General features: G+C 36.2%; 1 protein-coding gene across 1 annotated transcript in view; it reads right to left on the bottom strand.

Moving 5' to 3' along the window:
• Nucleotides 1–25532, bottom strand: part of DOK6 (docking protein 6) — a 236739-nt gene that overhangs the window by 128574 nt on the left and 82633 nt on the right. Inside the window, exon 3 of the mRNA XM_081097857.1 lies at nucleotides 10079–10193. Coding sequence (XP_080953983.1) covers nucleotides 10079–10193 — 115 coding nt within the window. The remainder of the gene's footprint in view (nucleotides 1–10078; nucleotides 10194–25532) is intronic.

Genomic DNA, 25532 nt, shown 5'->3' with positions numbered 1-25532 from the left:
AACACTGACAATATCCTCAGGCCAGAGCCTGTCTAGGAAAGTATAAAAAATTCACAGACCTGTCTTGACTGTGAATACAGTTGTGGAAATCCTACATATGACAGAAAAATGAATTTAAAAGTCTATTCAGGATAATGCTGCCAGGTGCCCAACTGGAGTTAACTCGAAATAAAAATGGTGATAATACAGGGCGAGGCAAAAGTAGGTTTATAGTTGTGGATATGCATAACAATTATTCTTTTCTTATTTATTAATTACTAATAATTACTTTCCATATGAACAATTGTAAACCTACTTTTGCCCCACCCTCTATTAACTGTCATTTGTCAAATATGTAATATATGCTGGGTTTTGTTCCTTTGATATTACATTTTTATTATAAACTCATGCAGTGAAATTGTTACTGGCCCTGTTTACAGAGGAGGGAGGAATCCCTGAGGACTTGAACTCAGACATCTGGCTCCAGAGCATATGTCTGACCATGACTTTGCAGGAAATATGTTAAAACAGTTCATTCTATTAATTGTTTACGGGAAAAGAACATGCAATTGGATACTCATGGATGCCAACTTTGAGCGAGCAAACATGTGTTAAGAATGCTGTGTAACCTATTGCCCTGGCCTTTGTGGCCCAGCTGGTCGGGTGTCGTCTCATGCACCAAAACGCTGCCCGTTAATTCCAGGTCAGGACACATGCCCAGGTTGCAGGTTCTAGGCCCCATAGGGAATGTGCAGGCAGCCAATCAATGTTTCATTCTCCCATCAATGTTTCTCTCTCTCTGCCCCTCCCTTTTCTTTTAAAAAGAATATAACAGCTATCAGAAATACAGCATGGTATAACCCTGTAACAACATAAGGTGAATGAACTAGCACCATATTTATCAAAGTAGAAGTTTACAAATATGACAACAAGGAAAAATGGTGACTTGCCAAAGAATGCGGTATGGAATATATTTATGTAAATTTCAATATTACATAAAAACACCCCCTATAATTTTCAGAAATAAATATGCATCACAAATGTTTACTACATACAAACATGCAAAGCATTACAATGTAATTCTAGGGACTGATATAATTGTAGCAAAAGTACCCGTCTCATGTTTTTCTGTATTTGATTTACTTATTTCTTAAAGTGACTGGTAGTTCACAGGGTGTTGGTAATACTATTGTTTAGATGGTTATCTATGTATGATATTTTAATATGACATAAAATAATAAAACAATGCATGCTAATTAAGTAACTTTTAGAGTATGAAGAAATAAAGGGGATTTCATTGATATTTGCTCACAAAGGTAAAGTCCCTGATACAAATTTTCAGTGTGTTGTGTTTATGACACAGAAATACTTGTGTGTTTGTGTGTGCATATATGTGTGTGTATGCGTGCATATTCAAAATACTGGGCTTTTATGGCATATTTTGTGAACAGCATTTTTTCACTTAATCTGCATCTTTTCAAGTCGATAAACACAATTTCGGTCATCAGTTTTAACTACCGAAGAGTATTTAGTTTTTTTTAATCAATGACAAGCCAATGTATAATTTAGCTCATTAATTTTTCTAGTGTACAGAAGGCACTACAACAATCATCCTTGTACATAATTGGTCTATTTTATCACTTTCACCCTTGGTGCTTGTTTGCTTATGACTTTGGTCATCTCTGCCGACAAACCCCTATTTCAGAAGGTACACATGGGCATTCCGAGGCAGGTGCTGCTGAAGGAGGATTGCCATTTCTGTATCAGTTTAGAGAAATCCCTGGGCTTGTGGTATCTGGGATCATGCAGATAATTAATGGCACAGAATGTCAGTGGGCAGGTGTGGGATTGAGGTTGTCCCAGAAGCCTTGCCTACAAGCCTTGCCTTCTCTAGTCATTCTTCTTTGCTAGCACATGAATATTTTTCTTTAATAACTAGAGGCCGGGTGCAGAGGGGTTGTCCCTCAGCCCAGCCTGCACCCTCTCCAATCTGGGATCCCTCAAGGGATGTCTGACTGCCCGTTTAGGCCTAATCCCACCAGGACTCTCACAATCCAGGACTGCTGGCTCCCAACTGCTTGCCTGCCTGCCTGCCTGCCTGCCTGATTGCCCCTAACCACTTCTGCCTGCCACCCTGATCACCCCCTAACCACACCCTTGCCAGCCTGATTGACACTTAACTGCTCCCCTGCCAGCCTGATTGCCCCTAACTGCCCTCCCCTGCTGGCCTGGTCCCCCCCAACTACACTCCCTGCAGGCCTGGTTGCTCCCACCTGCCCTCCCCTGCTGGCCATCTTGTGGTGGCCATATTTGACCACATGGGGGCAGCCATCTTGTGTGTTGGAGTGATGGTCAATTTGCATATTATCCTTTCATTATATAGGATTTCTTACTGACATCTCGTAGTTCTCTTTCCCCAACTTGTGGAAGCCATAGCATTGTCTCCTGCCTGGCAGTCACAGCTATGAAGACGCACCCATATTCCACGTTCATTACAGAGATGAGCCCAGGCTCCAGCTCCATTCACTTGAGCTCCAGTTCATTCCTCTTGAAAACTTTTAGCTTTCTGTGGCACCTCCTTTCTTTCTTGTAAGCTAAACTATGCATTTAAATGTTACAGTTTACTTAGTACTTATTTCTAAGTACTTTCAGGACATAAAGTCAGTCTTATTATTAGAGTCAGAAAGAACATGTAATTTGTAGAACATGTAATTTAAAAAGAAAGAACTTGAACTCACCCCATGTGTGTTCATAACAAAGTCCAAACTCCTGAACCCCTGTCTCAGCTATTTTCATTTTTTCCCCTACTCCCCAACTACTTTAAAAACAAGGAATTTCATAATTTCTGATTTGCATTTACATATGGAATTCCTTTTTCTCTCCACCTTTCTGTTGAAACTCATTGAAAGCCTTCCACAAATGATATCCTATATAATAAAAGGGTAATATGCAAATTGACCCTAACAGCAGAACAACTGGGAATGACTGGTCACTATGCCACACACTGACCACTAGGGGGCAGATGTTCAATACAGGAGCTGCCCTCTGGTGGTCAGTGCACTCCCACAGGGGGAGCTCTGCTCAGCCACAAGCCAGGCTGATGGCTGCCAGCACAGTGGTGATGGCGTGAACCTCTCCTGCCTCCTCAGCAGTGCTAAGGATGTCCGACTGCAGCTTAGGCCTGCTCCCCGCTAGTAAGTGGACATCCCCTGAGGGCTCCCGGGCTGCCAGAGGGATGTCTGACTGCCAGCTTAGGCCGGATCCCCCGGGGAGCGGGCCTAAGCCAGCAGGTGGACATCCCTTGAGGGGTCCCAGACTGCGAGAGGGCATAGGCCAGGCTGAAGAACCGCCCCGAGTGCACAAATTTTTGTGCACTGGGCCTCTAGTATTTTAAATAAAAACTAATTTGGAAGAGCCCTGTATTAGTAGTGGGACTGTCATAATAAGTTATCATAAACTGGGTGGTTTAAAACAGCAGAAATGATTCCCTTACAGCTCTGTGGGCAGGGAGATGGAAATCAAGGTGCTAGCAGTCCCTGAGCCAGAACTGCCCAGGCCTCTCCTGGTTTCTGAGGAGGTCAGCAGTCCTGGGCTGCTTTGATCGTAGTTCCATCTCTCTAGTCTCTGCTTCTGTCTTCACAGAGCTTTCTTCTGTTTCCCTCATGCCTCTGTTGAAAATTTTCCTTTCCTTTCTCTTATAAAAATACTAGTCATTGGATGGATTTAGGGAGACCCTAATTAACCATGACTCCATCTTGACTTGATTGCAACTCTAAACATCCTATTTCCAAATAAAGTAACAAAGGTTGGGTGGTAAATTCTTTTGGGAGAGGGGCACAATTCAATACACTACAATCTCTTTTTATTGCAAAACCTTGTTTTGTGCTACCGCAGGACTTGTCACTATAACCTCTTCTTACTCTGTTTATAGTGAACCTTTTACAAATACATGAACACATAACGGACAAGTTGGCAAAAAAATAAATCTAGTCTTGAGGCCTATTGCCCTATTGGATAGTAACTGTCTAAAACATTTTTAGAAAGTTTAAATTAAAAAAAACTTTTTTTAGTTTACTGAGATGAGTTGCCACTTAAGAAACATACTCAAATTTTAAGTTTTCCTTCAACACTTCAAATAAAAGTTTTATTTCCCCATAAAAATATTCAAACTCTATTTCTGCATTAGGATTTCAAAAAGCCTGGCACCCAATTATACACTGTTTGATTTCTTACAACAGTTCTGTATAATGGAATAGCATATGGTATAATTTTAGAGTGACACATCAAAGGTAATTTCTTTATGGAAATTCTGAAAGTAAAGCAAAAGTACATTTTCTTAATATACAGGAATTAGGAATGACAAGGATGCCTCCCTATCAAACCATTTTCCATCTGACATCCATGGATGTTAATTGTTCATAAAACTTGAAAAACACTGTAAATTCTTGCACATCTAGTAGTTCTTTCTAAAAGTACTTTCTGGAGCTTGATTGATTTGGGGGGATCTAGTTGGTTGGCTCAGAGGAAGGGCATGAGAGTTAGCCAATGCTTTATTGTATGACATGATGGGCAGAGAACGCAGAGGCAGCCCAGTCAGAAGGGCAGCATACTGGAGGTGAGAATGGGTGATGGGAAGACAGAGTGCTGACACAGGCCATGAACTAGACTTTATTCTCAAGCCATCAATTTCTAGAGTTTATTTGTCTTTCATGAGTGATCAAACCAGGATACATCAGTATTATACATGTCTCACTTAATTGTACATACTTAATTTAATTGTTAATCATGTTATATATTTTCCTCTAACGGTGAAAATATATAACCTGATTGGAACCTTTGTTTCCAATATCCCAAATCAAAGAAGCTCTTTTAGGGATGATGCACAGTCACATTCAACGTAAGTGGAATCAACTCACCTCAGCCACAATTTGGGTGCCTGATCAGGAACTGAATCTCCCAGACCATCTCAACTCACCTCCAAGGCACTTTAGCGCCTAGACACCGCAAGGTAATCAAGTCTTATCAAATTTTGCTCCTCTCATTTCTGTCTCTGATTTGTTTATCTTGGCAACCTGACAATCGTGCCCAGATTTCACCAAATTAATTTAATCTTTTCATGAGAGGGTGCACCTAAAGGTTTGGTATTTTTATTCAATGAGTGTCTTCGAAGAGCATTGAAAATTTAAAATCTCATTACACTGTCACTGCCATATAGTGTTTCACTTCCTCTGAAGAAATAACTTCAAAATCCCAACACATTTCAGATCACATAAGGCCACTAGATTCTGTTTTTTTTTTTTTTTTTTTTTTTTTTTTTTTTTTTTTTTTTTTAATGATTTCTTCCAAATCTCTTAGCAGGATAGCTAAGAACCAGATGGTCATAAACCAGCAACTATTCCACAGTGACTGAGTCAGCTGGAAAGACAAGTTGTTCCAACTTAATTTGAGTTGTCTTTTGTACTGAACAATCAGTAAACAGAAATGTCTCCCATTATCCCCAAAGCAAATTGACTCCTCACGAAACTGCTGGACTGACATCATTCGAAGCTGAAGCATGGTGTTTATCTGCAGACCATGTGACTCTGAGCAGCAGTGAATATTTTACCTAATGTCACACCCTAATTTAACTTCTTAAGAACAGTACAGTGGATTTCCTCCTTTGTACTGGATGTAAACTAGTTGTTATTTGGGTTACAAAAACTATTTTTTAACAATCTGAGTCATATTTGATTATAGAAGTAAATAATCTTTCAAATCTATCAGTTGTTTTACTGGCCCACTTCTATCAAATTAGCTGTATTACCACAAACAGAAAAGTTCTATAATCTGGGGTGAGTACCTGAAGTATAGAACCTTTAAATTAGGGACCCTTCCTTCATTATTAGGCATAAATTGAGTCCTTTCAAAATTAAATAATCCACATGGTTCATAGGATTTACTAATCAGGGAATAGGGATTTTTTTTAAGGCAAATAAAAAGCACTTTGGTTGAAACAATACACACACATTAATTTGAGATTGAACATACTTAAAAAATACCAAAAAAACCAACCCCCAAACTCAAAACCCAAAAATCCAAACAAAAATCCAGGACTCTCTTTTGAAAGAATAGCCAAAAATGCAGAACTTCTCACTTGTATTCAACTATGTTTTATTTTTTTAATTTTTAGTTATTGATTTTTCAGGGGAAAGAGAGAGAGAGAGAGAGAGAGAGAGAGAGAGAGAGAGAGAGAGAGAGAGAATTTGCTGCTCCACTTATTTATGCATTCATAGGTTCATAATTGCATATGCCCTGACCAGGGCATATATTATTGTATATGCAACCTTGGTATCTGAATGATGCCCTAACCAACTGAACTACGCAGCCAGGGCTTCAACTATGTTGTACTCATAGAATCATTCTAACAGACTTGGTGGGCAATGGCAATTTATGGTTGCATGCACACTTACAAAATCACACACACGCACATGCCTTCACACATGCACACACAGCAGTTGTCATTTGCTCTCCCCCCTCACCATCACAAACACAGAATAATCTATTATTTGGAAATTTTAAAAATTTTTCTCATGGTGCTACCCAATTAGTCTCTAAAATTTGTTTTGGAAAAACAGCAACTATTTCTTTGTAAAAAGAGAATGATAAATATATAGCCATAACAAAACTTAAATATAAATTTTACTAATTCATGAATTCATCAAGCCAACAAGTTATTAGCACTGTGGTGCTGGGAACTCCAGGGTCATGTCTTAATTGCGCTTAATATCTGACAGAGTAGAGAGATTTTGAACAGGGGACATGAAGTCCAAGTTCAGGATGTAGTGGGAGCATAGAGCTGAAGTACTCAGATGAGGGGCAGGAAGCATGCGGAGCCTCCGCTGAAAATGGGAGGAAAGGAGATGGTTGGGTGAGGTTCATGTCCTGCGTAGATCAATAGTTTGTTCCTTCTGATTGCTGAGGAGTTCTTCATGGTATGAGTGCACCCCAGTTAGTTGAAGGACATGAGGGTTCTTTCCAATTTGACATTATTATGAGAAAAGCTACTGTGAACATTTTTGTACAATGTAGGGGTGTGTGTGTGTGTGTGTGTGTGTGTGTGTATACATAAGTTTTATTTTTTCTCTGAGATAAATGTCCAAGAGTGCAATTGTTGGAATCTGTGATAATTGCATGTTTAATTTTATAAGAAGCTGCCAACCATTTTCCAGAATGGCTATAGCATTTTACATCCCCACCTTCAAAATATGAGTGATCCAGTTTCTCCAAAACCTCACAAGCCTTTGGTGGTGTTACTATTTTTTTTAAAATTTTAGCCATTCTGATAGGTACATACTAATATCTCATTGCCATTTTAATTAACTTTTCACTGATGACTAACTAAAAATATTGGATACATTCATATGCACATTCATGTATGCACAGTGTCATGTAAATAGGATAGTTTATATGCTGGGTATTTTCTTCTGTTCATTGTATTTTTTTTACTTCTCCCATTTTGCTTGTTTTTTCCCCCATCTTCATTTTCCATCCATCTCATTATCATCTTCCCTTACCTTGTAATGCTTGTTAAAACACTCCCATTCTCTCTCTCATTTATTTTACAAAATGTGATTATTCAGTATATACATTGCTAGTTGTTTTGTTTGAAGAACTCAACTTCATAGAAATGTCTTCATGTTAATTGGTTTAATTAGAATTCTTTTTAGTGATTGCATATTATTTTAGGATAAGAATATATCATAGTTTGTTCAATTATTTCCTTTATAAATACTCACTGGTTTCGAATTTTGTTGTTGTTACACATAACGTGCGTAAACCTACACCCTCATGTGCTGGTACAATTTTCTATATGGGATATGCTCCAAAGAGGTTCACTGGGTCAAGGATATGCATATTAATTTCATAATAGTTGCCAGTTTTCTTGGCAAAAATAATTGAAACAACTCCCATTCCCACGAGCGATTAGGAGGCTACACTTTTACCTGTGTTTCCATTAGAAATAAATGCCAGAACTCCGTCTAATCTGGGTTTGAATCTTCTTGCTATTTTGACATCCCTGACTGCTTTATAGTCTGAGTTTTATAATTTGCAAGAAAAAGATTTTCAAATTCCTTTTTGTGTTCCAAGTCCTTTCTTCTATTCTATTGGCAAGTGCCATGAAGACTTTTTTAAAAATCATGCCATTGTTTCTTAAACATAATTTGTCACTAGCTTCAAGCACACTGTTATAGCTGCACATAAAGTGTGGTTTTAACCAAAGAAATAATACTTTCACGTAAATCATAATTTAAACCAGCATTCTTCTGTATTTATATTAGGATCTAGCTTTAGCCTCACTCTTCAGAAATTCTTATCTTGGAAATTAAGGCCATTCTCTTTGAACAAAGAGCCCTTCATTTCTCAAAAAGTCTTACATGAACCATGAAACTACCGCTGCTGCCAAAAAATAAAATAAATGAATTTTAAAAAGGTTTCAACTTCAGACTTGCGGGTTACAACTCAGCCTGTATTTCTGGATTATGTCAGACCATAATTCAATATCGTTCTTATCTGAAATAATCTACTCCAGTGTTGCCTATGTCTCCACAACAGGGCTTAGTACCATTTCAAAAATGGAAAACAGTACTGAAACTTGAAGCTTGAGACATATCACCAGTGGTGAAAATTACTCTATATCTTTTTTGGAAAACCAGTTTTCTGATTGTCATTGGTTTTAATATGAGACATGATTTCAGAACTCAGAAAAAGTGAGGTGGTTATAGAGAGTTTGAAGATGGTTTTAAGGAGGCACAAATACATGTGGATATTAAGATACGATCTTGGCAAGGTCGGGACAGGTTCTAGTACAGAATGGGGATTCCTATGACCAGTTAGCAGACTTCTGTGAAACTCCAAAAAGTCTATTTTAAATTATGAAATGAAATCAGATGACGAGTGAAGAAAAGTATAGTGGAAGGAATAAGATTCAAGGAAAGAGGAACACTTTGATAAATGCTAATTGTTAAGTAAAATTGAAATACATGTAGGTGAGGAGGTGTGAGCAATTTGATCTAGGCAAAGTGACATTATTGGTTTTAGAATAACATAACCTGGTATTATTTACTCCTATAAACTTTAACTATACATAAAAAGTTTATTTTTTATTTATTTTACATTTTTAAAATATATTTTTATTGATTTCAGAGAGGAAGGGAGAGGGAGTGAGAGAGACAGAAACATCAATGATGAGAATCAGTGATTGGCTGCCTCCTGCATGCCCTCTACTGGGGATTGAGCCCACAACCTGGGCACGTGTTTTTGACAGGAATCAAACCTGGGACCCTTCAGTCTGCAGGCTGCGCTCTATCCACTGAGCCAAATTGGCTAGGGCAGCGTTTATTTTTTTAAAGTACTCAATAAAGTTTCTCCTAAACACTTAGCTATTATTTTAAATTTATATTTTTCAAGTCTGACTGCTTTTTGCTCCTATCCATTATAAAATGAATGCACCATCTCATTATGCAAAATCTTTGAAGAATGATAACAAGACAACTAATATATTACATAGCACAGGAATTGCAAAATGAAAAATACTGCAAGTTGAAAGTAGAAACTCCCTGTGTCTCAATACTTTATGAATTGGGATGCTCAAATTCAACCTGAAAGATATTTACTTGTACAGTGGGAATCCATGAAAGCAACCAATTGCTCAAAGTCCTACCTTGAAGGGGCTGAGACAGGCCGAGCCAGGCCACACTTTCTGCAAGGCAGCATGATTATGGCCAGACCAAATGCCTTCAGCTGCCACCGGCAAGAACCAGAATACAAGTCATAACCTTGCCCTAACGACATCTCCCAGGCACTGTTTACTTAATTCTCCAGGCTTGGATGGAAACCTTAAGAGTACTCCGACCACCTCGGAGCAAAATCCAGACACAGACAGATAACAAAGAAGCACCAAAACGCCTGTAAGAATCACTACGCCGAGCTTCTTACTAAAATCTTCTGGGATGCATTCTCATCACAATGAGCCACCCTATTCATCGATGTATCTTAATCCATCTGGGCCTCAGAAGCAGCTCAGCTTCCTCAAGCCGCAGACGAGGCTGTAATTGCTTACCTGACTCGCAGGCAAATGTCTTGGAGGTTTCATCATGAAAGATAATTGCCACCGCATGCTTCTTTGTCTCTCGAGGCAGTCTGGTTATATTTTTGATGTTGTGCAGTTCCGTTACCTTGAAAGAGAAATATTTTTAACTTAGTGTACAGTATAGGCTGTATACCAGCGTGCTTAAACAAAATGATCTCTTACCCCCTTTCCTGTGGATATCTGTACTCTTTTCTAATTAACTGCAGCCCAAAACAATACAGAACAGAGCAAAACGTCTTCTATTATGTCCTCAATTTTGGCCATTGTTAGATGAATTTTGATACAGCCTAAAATTATATAGACGAATAGCTCCGTGAAAGCTAGGACTCTGTGCTTTTATTAAAATTGTATCCTCTGCAGTGTGCTGATTGTTGGGGGGAGGTGGGCGAGTGGAGGTGGAAGAGGGTATGGGGGGGTGGTAAATGGTGATGAAAAAAGTTAAATTAAAATATGGTATCTTCTGCAAACAATAGCAGTTGTGGCACAAGGAGACTCACAATAATTTTTGTTAAATATTGATTGGATTTAATATCTCACCTCTCCCACCCATCATGCAAGATGCTGGTAGGACTATTGTCAGAAGGCAACTGACACCTGCTGATTGGCAGACAAAATCATTAAAATTTTGGTGTCAACATAAGCAATGGATGTAATTCTGAGAAAAATGCACATTGCGTTTGATTTTACCTTCACTTTTTTTATGCTTTTCCTTTGTTTATATAGGTCTGATAGTTTAACCTGCATTATTTTCCTCCTAACAAAAAAAGCGCTCTTTTAACATTTCTTGCAAGCCAGGTGTATTGGCAACAAATTCTCTCACTTTTACTTGTCTGGTAAAGTTTTAAATTTGCTTCCCTGTTGAATGATAATTTTGTAAGGTGCAGAATTTTAGGTTGGAGGGTTTTCTTTTCTCATAATATTAAATATTTCTCTCAACTTTCTTCTTTCTTGAATGACTTCTGAGGGGACAATGGATGTAATTTCTTTGTTCCTCTATAGGTAAGATATTTTTTCCTCTCTGGCTTCTTCCAGGAATTTTTTTCTTTATTTTCTATAGCTATAAAATAATATGCCTAGGTATAGTAGTTGTTGTTATTGTTGTTGTTATTATTATTATTATCATTATCATTATTGACATTTATCCTGCTTGGTGTTCATTGGGCTTCCTGAATCTGCAACTTTGTGTCTGACATTAATTTGGGGGAAACTATCAATCATTATTATTTCAAATATTTCTTCTGTTACCTTTTCTACTTCTGGTAATCCCATTAGGCATGGATCACACCTCTTATAGTTGTCCCATAATCCTTGGATATTCTGTTTGTTTGTTTTTTGCCTTTAGTTTTGGAGATTGCTATTGAGATGTCTTCAAGCTCATAGATTCTTTCTTCAACCATGTCTGGTGTACTTATAAGTTCATAAAAGGCATTCTTCATTTTTGATACATTGTTTTTTATCTTTTTTCTTTTTGGCTTTTTGTTGTGATTTTCATCTCTCTTCTAAAACTGCCCACCTACTCTTATATGCTATCTATTTTATCTGTTGGAGCCCTTAGCATATTAATCATAGTTGCTCTAAATTCCTGGTCTGATAATTCCAATATCCCAGCCATGTCTAGTTCTGAGGCTTGTTCTGTCTCTTCAAAATGTGTTTTTCATCTTTTGGTATGCCTTGTCATTTTTTTCTTGAGAGCCAAATATGATGTACTTGGTAAGAGAAATTTCTGCAAGTAGGCCTTTTGTAATGTGGGGGTGAGGTGTGTGGGGAAGGAGGAGCATTCTATAGTCCTATGATTAGCTGTCAGTGTTTAGTGAGCCTGTGACTCTGGAATGTGGACTTAACAAGTGTTCCTCAGTCATCCCAAACCTTAGGAAGGAGAGAATAGCTAGAGTGGGCAGGCCTGGGTATTTCCTTTGTCTTTGAAATACCTGATCACTATTCAGTGTTTCCACTTTTTCACACAGCCTTTACCTTCCGAGGAAGGATTTTGTTGAAGAGAAAAGACTTAATTCCACTCATAACTCACAATGCCATCCTAGAAGCACTATTAATCACTAACTAGTGTTCAGAATGCACAAAAATGTACAGATATATTTCATATTTTAAAAATGTTGGTCCTCCATAATTGAAGATGATGCCTCCAATGTTGATTAGAACATGGTAGTATACAAAGAATTAAGATTATCAATACATGGCCAAAAATTAGAACCATGTCATGTAAAATAATATCTGTAAAATATAACTATGTTGCTACATTTTTAAGAGCTTGATATTGTCACATATCCTTCTAAAATCTGTAATGACCTAGACTTCTAGCCTCATAAAATAATAAGCCCATTACTCAGGGTTGCTGTGTAGGCTGTCTGGAGGAGTTCTTTTCTCTCTCAAAATGAATTTACAGTTTTGTCACATTGCTGTAAAGTTAATTTCAACATATCTTTTGTTCATATTTGTTTTTCTCGCTACTTGTAATTATCTCATCATATAAACATGCAAAATTAAATGGCAAGATGAATGCTTTAATATACATATGTATATATGAAATACATATATATACACATATGTGCATTTATACATATACTATGTGTATTTACATACATATACTATGTATATTTACATACATATATTACATCTATCTATCTATCTATCTATCTATCAGAAAGTACTCACTTCCTCTTACAGGAAAGAAAATTTAGAGACCAATATCTGAGGATTAATACCCTGGAGAGAAAGATGAGAATGCTTTTTTGGAAAAATGACTCACACTTTATTATATTTAAAGTACATTAAAGCATGTTTTCAAATAAAGTTAAACTCCTGAATTTTTAAATGATTTGATAATTGACTCAAGTAACGTTTAAGCCAAATTTTGTTCTAACATAGTAAATTGAAGCTATATTTGAAAAATATATTATTTTCAAGCGTTATTAATTTTAATTAAACAAAGGATCTTACCAAAATTAAGTAGAGTCTAAAAGAAGTGAAGATTTTGTGTTCCTTAAGAATTTATGTCAGGAGAATATAAAAGTGATCCACTGCTATATAAGATACATTGTATGTCATATCTAGTTGTACAAAAGAATATAAAAACATTTATTCTGCTCGAGGGCCTTTTTCAAGCATCTTTATTTACAATATAAAAAATATTAGAACCTATATTAGGGATTCCATCTTTTTGTTTTCTCCTACTAAAAACCAAGAAAACAAACTAATAGGTAGCTTATCCATATGCAGCCAGCACTAGAGCTTCTCTAACTTCTGAGCCTTGGGCAATCTGACAGACGATGTAGTTCAAACAAAATGTTTGCTCTTCTGTAAAATTTACATTTAGAAATGCAGACAACCTCTTCAAGCACACATTGTTACACTGGTTTCCAGAACAGTGCTAAGCTTTCTGTTGATGATCATTAGTGTGATGCCATCCACTTCAGTGTGCCCTACGACATGTTAAAGAGACGTCAGGAAATCGTGCTCATAAGGAGCATAAAATTCTACTTCTCACCTGTCTTGGTTAGGAAGTTCAAGTGTTATACTAGATTATAAAATGTTTTAAAATCATACCAGAAGGTTCTCTAAGGACTTTATATATCTTTGGAACTGTCCCTCTTCAATTCAATATATACTTAAAAAAACATTTTGAATTATACCAATCGAGGTCAAAGTCTTATATATTTTGATCTCCTATCCTCACCTTTTACTCTCAGTACTATATGGATTTACCATCCAGAAGGAAACTATTTTCATAGATGAGGACAACTTTTGAAACGATGTTTCTTTATGTTTTCAAATAAAAATGTTATTAGTCTAAAACCAGTCAATGTGACAAAAATCATTACCAATATTTAACAGACTATAAAACCTATAGTATTTCAATATATATGTCAATTAGTGTATTATTTAATAATGTAATATGTACTTTTGAAATGTTGATTTTTCACATGGTTTTAAAGGCACAAAATATTAATTAAAGTTTATTAAAAGCATTAAAATAAATTTAAATGAATATAAAATTAACAGAATTTAAATGAAGGAAACATTAGTTGAAAATGATTCAGGTTGTTTATATCTAAGTCAAGAAATACTATAATTGACAATTACTGAGGTCTATTGAGTTGATACAATTAAAACCAAAATGTAAATATACCTAGGTAATGACTTTGCTAACTGGTGCAATTTAAATTTTTTTTCAAGGAGCAATCTCTAAGGAATTCATGGTGTGAAAGTCAAATTGTTCAAAGATGAAAACACATAAGTACATAACCTTTTTTCCATAGGATTTCATAATGTATAAATCACGGTGATAAACCCTATGATAGAGTTAAAAACAGAGCTGAAGAAGCATAGAGGGAGAAGACCTGTTGAGACATTCTTTGGAGATACTTCAGGTTCCATTTCAGATCACCACAATAATGAGGCTATCTCCATAAAGGGAGTCACACATTTTTCTGTTCATGTTATGTTTACCCTAAAGAGATGTATGCAATATTATGCCTTAAAAATGCACATACTTTAATTAAAACACTTTATTGCTAAAAAATACTAACCATCATCTGAACCTTCTGTGAGTCATTATCTTTCTGCTGGTGCCGTGGTTCTCAACCTTCTGGCCCTTTAAATACAGTTCCTCATGTTGTGACCCCCAACCATAAAATTATTTTCGTTGCTACTTCATAACTATAATGTTGCTACTGTTATGAATCGTAATGTAAATATCTGTTATGCAGGATGGTCTTAGGTGACCCCTGTGAAAGGGTCGTTCGACCCCCAAAGGGGTCGTGACCCACAGGGTGAATGGTTTTGCCTTGATGTTGGTCGTTGCTGACTGAGCAAGGTGGTGGTTGCTAAAGGCTGGGGTGCCATCGTTATTTTAAGATAACAATGGCATTTGCTGCATGGATCAACTTTTTTTTTTTTTTACCAACTTTGTTCAAAATTGGAGTAAATCCTCTCAAACCTTTCTGCTTTATCAGCTAAATTTATGAAATATTCTGAATCCTTCATTGTCATCTTTACCAGGAGTAGATGCCATTTCAAGAAGCCACTTTCTTTTTTCATTCATTAGAAGCAACTTCTCATCCATTAGTTTTATCATGAAATTGCAGTAATTTTGTCACATCTTTAGGCTCCTCTTTCAATTCTAGTTCTCTTGCTATTTCTACACCTGCAGTTATTTCCTCCACCAAAGTCTTGAAACCCTCAAAGTCATCCATGAAGGTTGGAATCCACTTTTTCCAAACCCTGCTAATGTTGATATTTTTACCTCTTCCATGAATGTCTCTTAATAGCATCTAGAATGGTGAATTCTTTTCAGAAAGTTTTCAATTTACTTTGCCTATATCCATGGGTTGCAGAAAGGATGTTGTGTTAGCAGGCATAAAATCAACATTAATCTTTACATCTCCAGCAGAGCTCTTGGGTGACCAGGTGCATTGTAAATGAGCAGTAATATTTTGAAAGGATTTTTTTTCTTTTTCTGAGCAGTAGGTCTCAGCAGTGGGCTTAAAATATTCAGTAAGCCATGTTGTAAACAGATGTATTGTCATCTATGCTTTGTTGTTCCATTTATAGAGCGCAGGCGGAGTAGATTTAGCATAATTCATAGGCCTTAGGATTCTTGCAATGGTAAATGAACACTGGCTTCATCTTTAAAGTCACCAGGTGTCTTTTGAGACTTTGAAGCCAGGCATTGCCTTCTCTCTAGCTGTGAAAGTCCTAGATGGTTTTTTTCCAATATAAGGCTGTTTCGCCTACATTGAAAATCTATTGTTTAGCGTAGCCACCTTCATTAACTATCTTAGCTAGAGCCTCTGGATAACTTGCTACAGTCTCCAGCTCAGAACTGGATGCTTCACCTTGTACTTTTATGTTACAGAGATGATGTCTCACCTTAAACCTCATGAACCAATCTCTGCTAACTTCAAACATTTCTTCTGCAGCTTCCTCAACGCTCTCTCTGCCTTCATAGAACTGAAGAGAGTTAGGGCCTTGCTCTGGATGAGGCTTTAACTTAAGGGAATGTTGTGGCTGGTTTGATCTAACCAGATCACTAAACTGTTTTCTATATCAGCTATAAAGCTGTTTGGCTTTCTTATCATCTGTGTGTTCATTGGAGTAGCATTTTTAATTTTCTTCAAGAAATTTTCCTTTGCATCCACAACTTGGTTAACTGGCTCAAGAGTTTTAGTACAAGAGATTTAGAGGACTGTCTTGGCTTCTACCATGCCTTCCTCTCTAAGCTTAATCAGTCCTAGATTTCATTAAAATAAGAGACATGCGACTCTTCCTTTCACTTGGACACATAGAGGCCATTGTAGGGTTATTAATTGGACTAATTTCAATATTGTCCTGTCTTAGGGATTAGAGAGACCAGAGGAGAGGAAGAGAGATGGGGGAATGGCTGGTTAATAAAGTCAGAACACATAATATTTATGGATTAAGTCACCTTTTTATGGACACAGTTTGTGGTGCCCCAAAATAACTACAATAGAAACATCAAAGATCACTGATCATAGTCCTGGCCAGGTAGTTCAGTTGGTTAGAGCATTGTCTCAATATGCCAAGGTTGTGGGTTCAATCAATGAATACATAAATAAGTGGAACAACAAATCAATGTTTTTCTCTCTCCTTTCCTCTCTCCCTTCCTCTCTCTAAAATCAATCATTTAAAAAGGGCAATAAACAAAGAAATCTTTTAAAAAGATCACTGATCACCATAAAAAATATAATAACAAACTTTAAAATATTGAGAATTATTAAAATGTGACACAGAGACATGAAGTGGACAAATGATGTTGAAAAAATGGCACCAATAGACTTGCTGGATGCAGGGTTGCCACAAACTTTCAATTTTTAAAGTACACAATATCTATGAAGGACAATAAAGTGAAGTAAAATGACATATGTCTATATTTCTGCAGCCGCTTTGTGAACATGGCCCCGGACTTTAAAACATAATTAAAAATGTATATATAAACAGCTTCCAAGCCTTACTCTCCTGCTGCACTTTGTGGATTATATATTTTAGTGGAGATCACCATAAGAAATATTATAACTTATATATTATTCAATATTTATTTAGCTATGTGCTTAAAATTTAATAAACTCATTTTATAACATAAATGACATTTTAAAATAAAAATTTCCCAAATAGGTGAAAAGTGGCAATATTTTTACATTTTTTGCAAAACTCTTAATGTCTGGCTTTAAAAAGTCAGTTTGATACTTATATCTTCTTCTGAATTCAATCTGTTATGACATGTAGTTTTAAATACATACAGAAAATAAGGCCTCATACAGATACCACGTTGTAAAAGGCAAGAATAATTTAAAAGCATTTTCAGTTAATTATGGTTATTTTTGGTTCTATCTCTAAATTTGACAAATGTGTTCTTAAAGGTCATTGCCTTGGGGAGTCTGACATCACATCAGACAATTTTTATACTCTGTTACATTAAAATCCATGAGTCTATTTTCAACTTTGTTGGGATAATATTGGTTTACTAATTTATAAAGATCTTACAAATGTTGACATATTTCACTATCAATATAAAAATATACATTAATATCACCTTTTGGTTTCCATAGAAAAATCTGTAGCTTTTGAGAAGTAGTCAAGCTCAAGAATGCAGACACAAGTTTCCTGTATTTTAATTTTCACTTGAAAATTTAAAATTTACTTTGTTAATAAATACTGTGTTTTCCCCCTTGAAGACAGGCTCATTTAGTTCATATATGAGAGGATATCTGACAAATACCAAAGTATGAATAACCATAGTTTGTCAAACACCCTCTTATTAAAGCAGGTGTTCTTTGAAAAAAATTAGCTATTTTGCTTGTAACTTCAGCAATCACACAAGTGTTCCTTCTGGAGATAGCCACTGCCTGTTAGTATGTAGCAGAAGAGTTTTAGGTGTTCCTACCATGGTTTTCCAATAGCATATTAAAAAGATGTACTTAAGAATTTAGATTTAATAAAATTAAAAATTTTTATTGCTTCATCAAAGTCATTCTTAAGTAAAATGAAAATAAAATCAGCATATATATATATATATATATATATATATATATATGCATATATATAATTTCCTTGTTTATTTACTTATTTGGGTGTGTGCATAATGGCATAAATACAATGATCTTAGTATCACTTATTTTTCTTTTTGTTCCCTGAGCTTTGCTATCATTGCCCAGATCAATGTCAAGGAGCCTTTCCCTATGTTTTCTTCCAGGATTTTTATGGTTTCTGGCTTACAATTAAGCCTTTAAATCATTTGGACTTGATTTGTGTGTGGTGTAAGAGTAAAAATTCAATTTCATTATTTTGCATGTGCACATCCAGTTTTCCCAACATTTATTGTAGAGACTATCCTTTCCCCATTGTATATTTTTGAAACTCTAGTTGAAAATCAGTGGACCATACATGTTTGGATTTATTTCTGGTTCTCTATTCTGTTCCACTGGCAAATGTGTCTGTTTCTATGTTATCATCAGACTGATTTGATTACTATAATGAGGAGAAGGCATCTCCCTCACTTTTGCCAGCCTAAAAATTCCCTTCCCAAATGAAAGATAAAACGAAAATGTAAATGGCATGCCACTAGAGTTAGAGCACAACTCAGAGTCATTCCAGGTGCAGATGACCTGGTCACAGGAGCTTATTCAAAGCAGAGCGTGTTCTCCAGCTGGTCACACAAGAGAAAGTCAGAGCTTGGGAAGGATTTGATGTGCCATTAATGTCCCAGAGAGGGACAAAATCAAATATGTCAAGGACAGAGGGCAGCCCCTTCTTGACAGCCAGCAGGAACACAGGGGCCTCAGTGCAATGTCTGTGCAGGACCGAATGAGCCAGCTCCAGGCCGAGCTTGGAAGCAGAGTTTTCTCCAGAGCCACCAAATAACAATTCAGTCTGACTGACACGTTGACCTTGGGCTCTTGAAACTCAGCAGAGAATACAGACAAGCTTGACCTTCTGACCTACAGATCTACAGGTTCAGAAATGAGTGTTTTTTGAGCCTCTGAGTTGTGGTCATTTGTTACCGAAAAAGAGAAAATGACAATAGTACTCCAATTATTGTTAGTGACCTAACTGCATGAAAGATCCAACCTTTGGGGATAATGATGGGTCTGACCACCTCAGTTTACTTGCAAGATGAAAGTGGAAGAACAGGTAGGGAAGTTGATTTTGGCCCAGCTCTAAGAGAAGGAGAATATCATGGTAGCCCAAACTTAGGAGGACAGTGTTCTCTATACTAACACAAATATTTTAGAAAAATAAAAGGATTAGAGGAGAAATCCAGGCTACTGAAAATCAGGCTAAATTTAATTTTATGCATTGGATATATAAATATGATTAACTTGATTCAAAGATACAGAAAAAGAGAACTACATGAAAATAGTTGCATTTTAGAGCAAACACTGTAAACCTCTCTTTCTGTTTCTAAATAGATGAAAGGAAAAAAAGACCACCTTATTTCCCTGAATTTCCTACCTTAGTAGAAGAAATGTAATAGTTACCATCAAAAGAAGTAATTTAATTGAATCTCAAAATTCATGGTTCCCAAATTAAAAACCTGTTCTCTAATCAATAAAATCAGTTTAAGTAGCTGTTATTGGTTTATAACCTAGGCTTGTTAATGGTTAATTAGAATGTCAACTTTGTTTTTTATAGAAGTATTAGATGTAAAAAGGCTTTAAATGTTAAAATATTATATAAACTTGAACTAATATGAAACAGCATTGTTAATTATAAAATAAAAGTTGCTAAATAGATATTTAGAGTGAGGCACAAAGTATTAATTCAGGAATGAATTCTCACTGAAGTAATTTTCAAATTGAATGTTGAACATAAATATGCATTTAATACTTGAGGTATCCTATATAATAAAAGCCTAATATGCTAAGTGTCTGGTTGACTGGTTGGCCATTCAACCAATCAAAGCGTAATATGCTAATGATATGCTAAGGCCACTCAACCACTCACTATGACGTGCACTGATCACCAGGGGGCAGATGCTCCGACCAGAGGTTAGCTTGCTGCTGGGGTCTGGCCAATCAGAACTGAGCAAGATGAGCCGAACACACCCTGGAGCCCTCCTGTGGTCCCTCCCTGGCTGGCCAACCTCTCGCATCCTTTCCTGGCCCTGATCATGCACTCATGGGGTCCCTCGGCCTGGTCTGCACCCTCTTGCAATCTGGGACCCCTCAGGGGATGTCGGAGAGCTAGTTTTGGCCTGATCCCACAGGCCAGGCAGAGGGACCCCACTGGTGCACGGATTTGTGCACTGGGTCTCTAGTAATATATAATTTTCCATTAATGGCAGAAAAACAATTTATCCTCAGTGAAGCATTACAGAATAAGCTTTCCTCCTATCTCATTTGTCAGAATTTGCACAATTAGCCAGATTTGTTAATGAGCAGAAAAAGAGATTTTTAAAAATCAAAAATGTACTGATGATATTCTGCAATATCAATTAAGAACATTGTGTATCAATCCACTAAATAAATGTAAAAATACTTCAGAAAGAATGGAAATGATGTCATAACAGACATTATTGAATATTATTTCCCAAATTACTATCTGATTTGTCATGTAAAATGACTTGTTTGAAATTACAAGTTACTTTATCATGCAAATTGGTTTCAATATTTTTCTAAAGTTGGTATGAATTATTTCCCTGGTTTCAAAGATGCAAAATAGAAGGCAGTAATGACTTGTACAACCATAGTCATTTTACATTTTACATATTCTCTAACATGAAATTATCATCTTACTTTGTGAGCCACAATATTATTTACAATTTACAGAGAGGAAAATTAGAGCAAGATATTGTTTAAATCATACCATGTTTTCCTCTGATGTAGTACCATTATGGATGACTACCTCACATACACACAAATGGATAGTTTTAAGAAGTAGAATAATGATTAATTTTACCAACATAAATCATACTTCTATATTCTTTAGGTCAAGCCCAGACCAAATCCTATTTTCTAAGTCTGACTCCTTATTTCTCAGTGAACAGATAGATATCTGTTGTGGAGGAATAGGTTATAAACTAAAATCCTGATTTCTGAGTGCTCTATTTTCTGTAGCACCCTTAAGCAGCACAGAGTCATTCTTAATGGAAGTTATCTTAGATGCTGTAAAGTTCTAATTGACCTTGATTTAAATATTGCAAAGATCACTTTAATTCTGGGAGTTTCCTCTGAGTTTGAGATCACAACTTTGCTGATCCCCTCCACCTGAAGGTCTTAACTCCTGTTCATTCCTGCTCATCATTGGCTTTAGAGTTGTCTATTCACAACACACTCACCACTGTTGGAGGCTCTACACAGAAGCGCACCATGCCATGGGCATTTCCCCATCCTTTTCATGATATAAAAGACCAACTTTTCATATTCCAGTTCTTTGAGTCTTCCCTGAGTGACTAGCATGTGATCAGATAATATGAGTAAAACAATCAAGAATGGATTATCATGTGACTGTCCCAGGAACCAATGTGTGTGTGTCAATAGGAGCTTTGTTCAGGAAACTGAGACTTTTTCAAGATAAGGGATTACAAAAGGATGGAGGAATGAATGGATGAATGAATAAATGAATGAATGAATAAGATGCCTTCATCTGAATAAGTGACTATCACTCTGGGAACTTCCAGAAGGTATTTGAAGAGACACCAAGCCTTAGAACACCCTTCACATCACACCAAGTGCATGCCTTTCTAAGCACATAGCCATTGGAATAAAAATGAAAATATTCAATATAACACACTGTACACATGTGCTGTTTTCACACTTCCCAATTATTTTGCTTCTATTGTTAAGGATAAGCTATATTTGCAGGTGGCTGTTCTTCATAAGGATGCCTTAATCTTTTTCCCAACTTTCTCAGACATTTGTTTTACATAAAGATAAATACTGACAACTCCAAATAAGAGTAAAGCAGATGAAATAAAATGATGCTTTTGATGTCAGAATACAGGGATTTAGAAGTAAGGCTGGTACCTATAATACAGGCATCATTTTTCTGGCATCAATAGTTTTCAGCACTGGAATGTCACATAGTTTTGTCTTCATTCATCCTTTTATGGAACTTTATTTATATTTTCCTCCCTACAGATAGCCCTCATTTTTATTTTATTAAAATAAATATAAACTGTTTCTTTTTTCTTTTGCTCAGAAAATTAGGGAAAATTTATTAGCTGATTCTATGTAAATTGCTTTAGTTCAATTTTTATTGAGGATAAATTTGTTTTGAATATCTCTGACAATTATATACAGCTAAACTTTCAAACCTAATACATTTTTAATAACTTCCTTCAGCAGCTAGTGATTTGAATTTCAAATTCCTTTCTAGCAAGAAGTAAAAAAAAGTATATACCATTTTTACAGCAGTTTTATATAAGAACTGATTAATGCAGCAAGCTCTGTCTCACAGTAAACATATCAAATGTCTAAATGAGACCATTAATACTCAGAAGTTTTATAATAGGTATGCTTCAGATAGAGCATAGCACAAAGTTAAAGTTGGCAAAGAAAGAATTGTGTCATTAGCTTCTTTTTCAGAAGTCCCTTATTTAGGCTGGAAACATTTCACTCATTTGATTGATTATTGTAATTTATTGTGATGGAGCTATATAGCAGATTTTAGGGCATATCCAAATAACTGACTAATCAAAACTTTAAAATATTTAACATTAGCAAATAGAACAATTTGGGAAATTCATATTAGTCCATTTCTTTAAGCCATCTTAAAAATGAAGAGACCCTCCTTCCTCCCAATTCTGGACTGACCATTAATTGCCCAAGAGAAAACAAAGACTGAAGTATGCCAGCCTTGTTCATAAAGAGATCTTCCTTTATCTACCTGTCAGAGGGAACTAGATATACATTCTAAGGGGAAAAAAAGAAGAAAAAAACTAGTGTCCCAGAGCTAGTGAAGATTGTAGAAAGAAGAAAAGTAGTGATATTAATAAAAATATTTTGGTTAGAAAGGTTAATAGACATTTCAAATTGAATATACACAGAGTGAAATCTTTCGCTTATTTACACAAAGTCTATAATAAAACAGCCAGTTAGAAGGATTAGGAAAAACTTGCTAAAATAAAATGAAAATAAGAAAAGAGACCATGTACATAATTTTCCTGAAAACAACCCTTAAGATTTATTATTATTGTCATATCAGAATAGGTCTAACTTCACCATTTTAGTTCACAATCTTTCAAAAAAAATCATGAAAGAAAATTTATATTACTAGGAAAAGGAATTAGCTTCCCAAAATGCTATAAAGAATAAGTTATAATAATAAAAACTTCAATCTTCACATAAGAAAGGTAAATTTTAGTTGTCACATATACTGAATCTAATTATTAAAATGCTCTTGGGAGCTTCAAGTTACAGTCAATGACATCTGTTTCACTATTTATTAAAAAATTAACAATTTCTATTCTTACTGCACTCCCCTAGGTCGTATGCTGCTTAATTTTCACAGTGTGGAGAGAGAAAGCTCACATATAAAGTGTGCATGCGTTTGGAGTATTAGTCGTGGTGTTAATTTTATCCAACCTATTTAGATCTGCACTCATTCTATTCCTTTCTTTTTGTTAGACTCATCTCTGGTTCTGTGAAAGACCAAACCCTATAACTACACAGAAAATTTCTAATCATCACATTTTTGGTCTCCTAGACCATTAGTGTTGGCACACAGGTATATAACAATGTATATCATATTTAAAAATCCTATCTTCTACCTATCTTGGCTCAATTTCACAGTAAAACTTCTTGAAATAAATTGTTTGAGTAGCTGTCCCTTCCTCACTTCTCATTCTCCTCTAAGTCTCTTCAAGTGAAATTAGTCCCCATATTTCACTGAAATAGCGCTTGGCAAAGCCACCCTCAGCCTTCATGTTTTAAGTCTAATGGTTCCTTCTCAGTCAAATTTCCCAGTCTCTCAAACTAACATAGATGACCACTTGCTCAATTCTTTAGCACAGTTTTCTCTTGCTTTCCAGTGATTTACTCTAATGTAATTCTTCTCCTCTTACTTCCTGCTTTTCTCAGATTTCTATTCCAGTATCTCTGCCTCAGCTAATCCTCTAAATGTTGGGAGTGTTAATTATCTCCTCTTTCTTCATTCTCTCCCAAGGACGTTTTATCTAATGCTACAGAATAAAGTACTACCAAGATGCCAATGACAGAAATGAATAACTCTATCAATGACATTTCCCCCATCCAAGCCCTCATTTGTTTGTCTAATTAGCTACTTGACATTTTAATATGAATGTGTAATATATCTTTCAAATTTAACATGTACAACGTGAAAGCTTGTGAATTTTACTCAATGTCTGCTCTTCTAGTCTTCCCCCTCTTCATAAATCGCACCACCTGCATCTCTGCTGCTGAAGCTCAAACTCATGAGTTGCCCATGAGTCCTACCTACATCCAACATCTAACTAACCCCTTACTATACCCAACATTTGTCCTCTGACCTCCAACATCAATACTCATATTTTCACTCAAGTCACCATTACATCTTTGCTACAACTTACCAGATGCCAAGTAAAGTTATATGCTTAGCTATAAAATTCCATTTATCTAGTTATATTTAATCTCATTATGTCTATAGTATCATTTATTCCTTACAATAACTCTCTTTGGTAGGCACTATTATAATCTTAATCTGTCAGAGGAAAAACTGTAGGTGCATAGAGATTAAATAGCTTATGCAAGTTCACACAGATGTTAAATTTGGGAATAGGAATCGTTACTGATTAATCAGACATCCTACCAACTGTTTCACAATTCTGAGTTCTTATCACAAATCCTCCTCAGTACTATCAAATACTTAACTTTGTTGTAATATTGTCACCAAAGATAACTTTAGGCAGCATATTTAGCATCATTCTAGGGTTATTTCTTACATACTCATAATCCTGCTTTCTTATGTATTGAGTAGAGGTCTGGTGCATGAAATTAGTGCATGGCAGGGGTGGGGGTCCCTCAGCCTGGCCTGCACTCTCTCTCAATCCGGGACCCCTCGGGAGATGTTGACTGCCAGATCTCTGTGGGATTGGGCCTAAACTGGCAGTCAGACATCCCTCTCACAATCCGGGATTGCTGGCTCCTAACTGCTCGCCTGCCTGCCTGACTGATCACCTCAAACCATTCTTCCTGCCTGCCTCATTACCCCTAACCCCTCTGCCTGCCTGCTTGCCTGATCACTCCTAACCACTTGCCTGCCTGCCTGATAGACCCTAACTGCCTCTGCCTCAGCCCCTTCCTCCACATCTGGAATGACATCTGGAAGGTCGTTCAATGTCCAATCTAATTAGCATATTACACTTTTATTATTTTAGATGTGTGAGAGAGAAAGGGGGAGAGAGAAACATTGATTTGTTGCTCCAATTATTTATGCATTCATTGGCTTCACA

Source organism: Myotis nattereri (genome assembly GCF_964212035.1).
Source record: "Myotis nattereri genome assembly, chromosome: 8".
In the NCBI taxonomy this organism is placed as follows: Eukaryota; Metazoa; Chordata; class Mammalia; order Chiroptera; family Vespertilionidae; genus Myotis; species Myotis nattereri.
Note: the sequence above shows the minus strand (reverse complement) of the source record. Positions and strands in the feature narration are given on the sequence as shown.